This window comes from Lactuca virosa, chromosome 7, assembly GCF_052849685.1.
Source record: "Lactuca virosa cultivar CGN04683 chromosome 7, Lactuca_virosa_CGN04683_v6, whole genome shotgun sequence".
NCBI classification, from domain to species: domain Eukaryota; kingdom Viridiplantae; phylum Streptophyta; class Magnoliopsida; order Asterales; family Asteraceae; genus Lactuca; species Lactuca virosa.
In genome coordinates, this window is record NC_136432.1 from 250,208,699 (window position 1) to 250,216,700 (window position 8,002).

The window sequence follows — 8,002 nt, forward strand, 5'->3', positions numbered from 1 at the left end:
CACTTACATGGACAAATGCTTGTCTTCAGCAAGAATGGCATTATTTAATTGGACATCATATGTACAATTTCAAACAAACAAAGATTAGAGTGAAATAATTATTCAACTGTGGTGTAACTTAACAAACAATCAAATCTGGATTTGTTAACTATTTTGTTAACATTAGGCATAGGTACACATAATTTTCAAGAACATAATTTGTTAACTATCCAAGTAATTACGATTAAACCTGATCTTGAATCCCAACATATTTTTCATGCCAATATTATAGTTTCGTTTATGTAAATGATTGTCACCTCAATAATATAAATGTTTTTTTTCTTGAGAATTCTAGGAAAACAACATTACAATATATATATATATATATATATATATATATAGTTAGGTTCAAATATTTTTTACTATCTATTATGTGCTTGTAGGATTGATTCTGGACCAATCATTTTAGTTATTTTAAGAGAGTAATTAATGCATATTAAATGCTGAAAGTTTAATTAATGCTCAATATATCTTTAACATTGAACATGCATTAATTACTTTCTTAAAATAACTAAAATGATTGGTCTAGAATCAATCTTAAATGCACACAATAGATAGTCAGAACAAAATAATCTAACCCTATATATATGTATATATATATATATATATATATATATATATATATATAGAGAGAGAGAGTTAGGTTCAAATGTTTTTACTATCTATTATGTGCTTGTAGAATTGATTCTGGACCAATCATTTTAGTTATTTTAAGAAAGTAATTAATGCATATTAAATGCTGAAGGTTTAATTAATGCTCATTATATCTTTAACATGTAATATGCATTAATTACTTTCTTAAAATAACTAAAATGATTGGTCCAGAATCAATCCTACATGTACACAATAGATAGTTAGAAGATAATAACCTAACCCTATATATATATATATATATATATATATATATATATATATATATATATATATATATATATATATATATATATATATATAGAGAGAGAGAGAGAGAGAGAGAGAGAGAAATGATCAAATGAGAACACCTAAAAGGTTGAGAACGCGAGAACAATTCTGAACCAATCATTATATAAGGGCATAAAAGGAATTTTACAATATAATTAATTATGGATAATTTATGGGTAATTAATGAATTCCTAAAATCATGGGATTTAATATGATTAATAGATTTTTACCTAAATATTAGGAATTTATATAATCTATTTTAATTAACAAAATTAATAAATTGATTTTAAAAAACGTTTTTACCATAACTAATTTTTTTTGTTTTAAGTTTATTTTTACCAACCACATCAAAAATATTGATGAATTAATCATTTTATCCGAATATTTGTAATGATACATGAATAAAACATATTTGTAATCATATATGAATCCGATAATAATCTTGAATGAATAGATGAATTAAGTTATATTCATATATGAAGAAAACACAAATGAATGAACATGTCTACTATGGATTGCTTCTGAATAGAAAACATTGCATACACTTATGAATACACATTTAATCAACAATGAATACACTTCAATCAGTAATGAATATACATCTAATCTTATGAGAACATTTGAATACACATTAAGTCATGAATGAAAACATCTAAATATGAATTGCTTATGTAATCACAAATGAATACAATACATAGTATAAATAACTATTCTATATATGTAATCATAAATGAATAACTCAAAACATAAAAGAAATTACAATGTGATAATTACTTATTCGTCTATGAAAATTCGTCTATGAGAATACAAGAATACAAAATTGAAACATCAAGCTCCCGTTTTTTCAAAATTTGTTTGTTGGTGAAATTGGTGCTTTTCTCTTCTAAAGAGCATCCAAAACCTACAACAAATGTTATAATCATTAATGAAATGTTATAATTATTAATGATTGAAACTTAAAGCTTACCTCTTGATCTCTTTATCTAAAAAAAATAGTTCTAATCATGAACAATTGATATACCAATGCTTTTATCTTTTGTATTTATTTTACTTCAAATTGAACAAAAAACTAAAAAGCATCGAAGGAAATTAAAGATGGTCAAAAGAAAAGAACTTGGTCGAATCTTTTGGGTGTATGTGTGTTTGCTCCTTGTGCAATCTGTAGTACACAAGCCAAAAGGGAGAAGAAAAAGACATGTATTTCCCTTCCTTCTTTCCTGCATTCATGCGTGTGTATACTATGCCAAAACCAAAAATCAAAATTGAAGACAAAAAATACCTTTCTTTATCTGATGATAGCGTGAGTTTTATGAAGGAAATGATTATGGCCGTGATGGGAAGATGGATTCGAGATAGATGATTATATGGACGCCAATTATTGGATCTGTAACAAGAAGGAGGGTTTTTAGAAGGAGGCGCCTCTTTTGCTCAACCATCAACAGCGCCGATCGGCCAATCTGTTGGTCCGAACAGTAGCCATGTCTGCTTCCTCTCTGTTTCGAATCCATTTCATACTCAAACCCTTTTCTGTTTTCACGATGGGAGAGATGAAGAACAGGGGATTGCAAGGGTACACGGTGGTTGGAAGAGGTTAAAGGAGGGTCCTGGTGAACCAGTGGTGGTCCGACGGTCTTGTATGGTGATCGTTTCGGTGTTTGTGTGATTTTATGGTGGTGATTTGGCCGGAACTGATGAAATGAAGATGGTGGTGACGGGACAATGAATAAGACGGCAAGCAGAGACATAGTGATAGGGTTTCTGATAACCTAGTTTGGCTGATTTCATTTTAATAAGGTTGACTGAGTGTAATTTCCATATAATAATTGCTAATTTTGTGGAAAGAATAAAAAAAAAATTACCGTCATACCCTTTTCCTATTTTTTGAAATTTAAAAAATATTTAAATTAGTTGGAAATTAAATAAATGCCAAATTAATTTCAGCCTCAGATTTTGAAATTTGAAGGGTCCAGATCTGTTCTCGCATTCTCAACCTTTTTGGTGTTCTCAATTGATCCTACTCATATATATATAAACAATGTTACAGAAATGGTAAGTGTAATAAAAATGAATTATAATTTTTCTAGCTTGATTTCATATTTGAAAAGTTCTAATAAGACACGCTGTTTTTCGTGTCATTGACTTTTATGATATAAATAAGTGTTATATTTGGTCATAAAAAAACAAACTTAACAATGTATAAACGAACACTTTGAAAAGAACATCTAATATAATAAATGAAAATCAATTTTGCCAAATATTATATTCTCATTGATTTTGCCACATGTCATTTTTTAAAAGTTTTTGAATTATTTTTTTTTTCCATTTGTCATTTTCTTGTAATTTTCATTCTCTGAAATTTAAAATCCATATTTTAATGAGATTTATATATGTAAAGTAGATCATTCTATTAAATTTCATAATAAATGTTCTACAATCTTTCAAATATCTTATATTATATATTAAATTACTTACTTTATTTATTATATTCTTTGTATTTATATAAACTTATTATTTTAAAAAATATGTAATGCTTATAATTTTATATTAATTTTTTTTTAAACATGTGTAATATACGAGTTTTATAACTAGTTTGTTATTAATAAAACGTTTTAAATATCTAGAATAGTGAGAATCAATAATCTTATAAATCGTAATTAAGCATCACTTGTTTATGTGATTAAAAGTGAAGCTTCAAACTTTATCAAAAATCCCAAAAGTATGCCACAAATCTTTAGAAACATTAGAAAATTGTTTTTGAAACTAATATTTTTTCTAATAATGGGGGGATTTTCATATTTACTTAAATTTGAAGGGGTGTTATTGTAAGTAATTTTAAACGAAGAAGATGTCCGATATCCTCTTTAGATAAGAACACGCCACTAATCACACTCCCTTCCTCCCATGGAACAATCGGACAGACCCAAAAATTACATCACTCGAACTCCATCTCTCCATCGTAATCATCTCTAATTCATAAAGACTCAAATTCTTGCTTCTCCCAAATGGGATTTTCTTCTATCACAAGGTACACCTCTCATCCACTCACACGCACATTTCAACACCTTTGTGTGTAATTCGATTTCAAATTTGTGATTTTACTGAATGTATAATGTAATTGCAGCGGGTGCGGTTGTTGCAGCCTTGGATGGAAATCATCCAGTTTCCTTGTACCATTAAGGTCTAATTCGAGCACCCCAAATGGAGTTCTGGTGTCGCCCACCAACAGGTTTAATCGGTTGAGGGTGATTCGTCCCTATGCCTCTGCTTCTTCTGGTATTGTTCTTTCTCCTTAATTTATTGAAATTGATGCTAAATTATGAATGCAAGGTGTTAATAGAGCATTAATCGCCTTTCTTCATTGCCGCACTTGAAGATTAAGATAGAATTGTGCAACATTTAAGAGATGAAAATTAGCTAATTAACACATTAAGACACTGGGTTGGAGTTTTTTGTGATCATAATCAACTCGTTATCAATGTGATTTTGTTAGTAGTGAATCTGACCATACTCCTGGTTAACGAGATGGGGATTAATACGATCTGTTAAAACCCTAATCGGAGAAATTCTGTAAAAACACCCACTCTCTTTGACGTTGGATTCACGATGGAGGTGGAGAGATTACAAGTTTGTTTTCTAAAGTTATAAACCAAATTAATGGTTTTTCTTTGTAATTTTGACTTCTTTTTTCTTCAGTGTAGATTAATGTACAATTGAGAATCAAAATATCTATGGAATAATGAAGATGATTAATCACAAATTAGAAGCATATTTTGAGCTTTGTTGAAGAAGAATGAAAAAAAAAATCCAAGTTTTGATGTTTATTTCGATTTCATTTTGATGACAATATTAAGATGAAGAACAGGAAGAAGAATATGTGAAAATTACATTTTTGCCCATTTAGAATGGGGGAAATGCAAGAAATAGCAATGTACTTTCATGTACTTTTGCATTATAGTATCCCACTTTCATTTTATTCTGTTATAGCAGATTAGCATCATACTTTCATTTACTTTGAAAAATCTACTTTCTATTTAAATAACATTGCTATAATTGGTTACAATTTCAAATTAGAAAGTTGTAATAGGAAGAAATGAAAGTATGATGCTATAACAAAAAAAAAAATAAATGAAAGTAAATTGCTTTTTCTTGCATTTAACCCATTTAAAAAAGTTTTCACATCCTCCTTTTTTATTACCATAGTATCATAATAGTAAAGATTCCTTTGCAACATAATCCTTAATTTACTCTCTACATTTCTATTTCTAATTGTGCCCTTACCTAAAAAATGTAAATTTAGAGCCACTTTTGGTCAAGGCGGCAAGAGGACTTCCGGTGAGCCGACCACCGGCATGGATGATGCGTCAGGCGGGAAGGTACATGGCGGTGTACCGGAAACTGGCGGAGAAACACCCGTCTTTTAGAGAGAGATCGGAAACAACCGATCTCATTGTGGAAATTTCATTGCAACCATGGGAAGCTTTTCATCCAGATGGAGTCATTATTTTCTCGGACATTCTTACCCCTCTACCCGCATTTGGTGTTCCTTTTGACATAGAAGAAGTGAGGGGACCCGTTATTCAAACCCCAATTCGTTCTGAGGAAGGGTTAAAAGCGTTACATCCTATAAATTTGGATAAAGTAAGCTTTGTTGGTGAATCCCTCAAGATTTTGAAGCAAGAGGTATTATATGCTTTGGCTTTTGAGGTTATATTTATTCGTTTTTTTTGTTTGAGTCAACGTGTAGATTTTGAAGTTATGCTAAGGGTGTGTTTGGTTTGCGGAATCTGGCGGAATTGGAATCTGAGATTCCATTCCCTTGCACGTTTGGTTGCCAATTGGATGGAATCCTTCAAATGCCATGTTTGATGGTTTTACTATTTCTAGGGGAGGGCGGAGGGAATTCAATTCTTTTCTTCATTTTTTTATTATAAGGCCAAAATACCCTTGTGATATTTATAATGAAATAAATAAAAATACAAAATTTAATTATACATAGAGTAAATTACATTTTTGGTCCTTGAGTATAGTTGAATTTTACAATTTTGACCATAAAAGTCTTCTCTTGCAATTTTGGTCCTTATGTGAGGTTTAGGTAACATTTTTGGTCCCTTTTCCAAGTAAAATGTTAAATGAGTATATTTTTGTGACCAAATTTGCAAAATCAGCTATACTTAAGGACCAAAAATAATCATTTTACCTGGAAGGGGACCACAAATAGTCATTTTACTTGGAAGAGGGACCAAAAACGTTTTAAGAACCTTAAATATGGACCAAAGTTGCAAGAGAACTTTTCCGGGCCAAAATTGCAAAAATCATCTATACCCAAAGACATAAAATGTGACTTACTCTTATGCATACTTACAATAAGCAAAAAGTAATAAAAAGTTTAAAAATGATTTAATTTCCATAGTTGAATTCCATTCCATTTCCCACCAATCAAACATGTGATAGATTCCAATTCTTTTTCCTTCCAAAAACATTGTACGAATTCAATTTCGAAATCCAAAAGTAATAAGTTTTGACTATAAAGTCAAACGGAACCTCTTTGACCATATTTGAACCCTAATTTTTTGAATTAGGTTGGCGGGAAAGCGGCGGTTTTGGGATTTGTAGGTGCACCTTGGACAATTGCAACATATATTGTAGAAGGCGGCACTACACGTACATACACAAATATAAAAAGCATGTGTCACACGGCCCCACACATTTTACGCCCTCTTCTCTCTCATTTGACCGAAGCCATAGCCGAATACGTTGTTTACCAAGTCAAAGCGGGTGCTGACTGTGTACAAATATTTGATTCTTGGGGTGGACAACTTCCTCCAAACATGTGGGAGCTTTGGTCAAAGCCATACATCAACGAGGCAAAGTCAACTCTTCGATCCTCTTTCCATCAAGATTTATAATTATTATAATAAAGATTTAATCTTTTTGTTATTTTTAGATTGTGGGTATTGTAAAGAAAAGGTGCCCGGAAATACCATTGGTGCTTTACATCAATGGAAATGGTGGATTGCTTGAAAAGATGAAAGGGACGGGTGTTGATGTGATTGGATTGGATTGGACGGTTGATATGGCGGATGGAAGGCGGAGATTGGGTGATGATATTAGTATACAAGGAAATGTTGATCCTGCTTATTTGTTTTCCCCTCTTTCCGCTTTGACTGATGAAATTCATAGGTGAGTGGGTTCATGTTCATTGCAATAAATATAGCCATGTATTCTTGTTGATTTTGTTTATTATAGCAAAGTATAATGTCCTAATAAGAAAAAGAATGGAAGTGCAAAGTTATAATTAGTTTGAACTTTCAAAGTATGGTGCCTTAATAAGAAAAAAGTTGAAAGTACAATGTTGTAATAGAAAGAAATGGAAATAGGATGTTATTTCTTGCATTTAACCCTTTTTTTTTCTGAAAAAAATAATATTATAGGGTTGTGAAGTGTGCTGGACAAAAGGGTCACATTTTGAACCTGGGCCATGGTGTTCTTGTTGGGACTCCTGAGGAAGCGGTTGCTCGGTTTTTTGATGTTGCAAGAAGTTTTAACTTTGAATCAGTTGAGGAAAAAGCAAAAGTTGTAGTTTGAGGGAAAATCTTTAATTTATTTTTGGTTAAATTGTCATTTGAGCTGCAAATGATGATTTGTGCTGTGTAATTTTTTGTTGAGGAACATAATTGCTTTGTAGTCTTTATTTATGGTTTAACGTTATGTTCGGCAAGAAGACAACAATTTGTAATATCTCTCATGGGGCCATTTGAAATAGTCATTAAGTTTATCATCTTTCGTATATTTGGGAAATGAAAAGCCTCTTTAAAATTCTTTACGGATAATGGTTCCAAATAGTCATGTTTTAATGATTAAATACAGTTATTGTGTCTTTGCCACGAGAGTGTACAAAGTAATCAAGAGACATAAGTTTAAAGTAAAACTTACATACATCTTATTTTATGATTTGCAACTCTTCTAAATATACGATGCTCTAAATGTCTCCGGTCTTTACTAAGTGTCCTCAAGCTGAATATATGTCAAATGATAACGTTAG

At 30.9% G+C, this 8,002-nt stretch overlaps 1 protein-coding gene across 1 annotated transcript; it reads left to right on the forward strand.

The window, feature by feature from the left end:
* The first annotated feature begins 3,825 nt into the window (after nt 1-3,825).
* HEME1 (Uroporphyrinogen decarboxylase) lies at nt 3,826-7,783 on the forward strand. Its single transcript, XM_079060986.1, has 6 exons — nt 3,826-3,985; nt 4,082-4,233; nt 5,258-5,640; nt 6,540-6,824; nt 6,905-7,140; nt 7,392-7,783. The coding sequence occupies exons 1-6, from the start codon at nt 3,963-3,965 to the stop codon at nt 7,543-7,545; spliced, it is 1,233 nt and encodes a 410-aa protein (XP_078917112.1). The 5' UTR covers nt 3,826-3,962; the 3' UTR covers nt 7,546-7,783.
* Nucleotides 7,784-8,002: the final 219 nt, after the last annotated feature.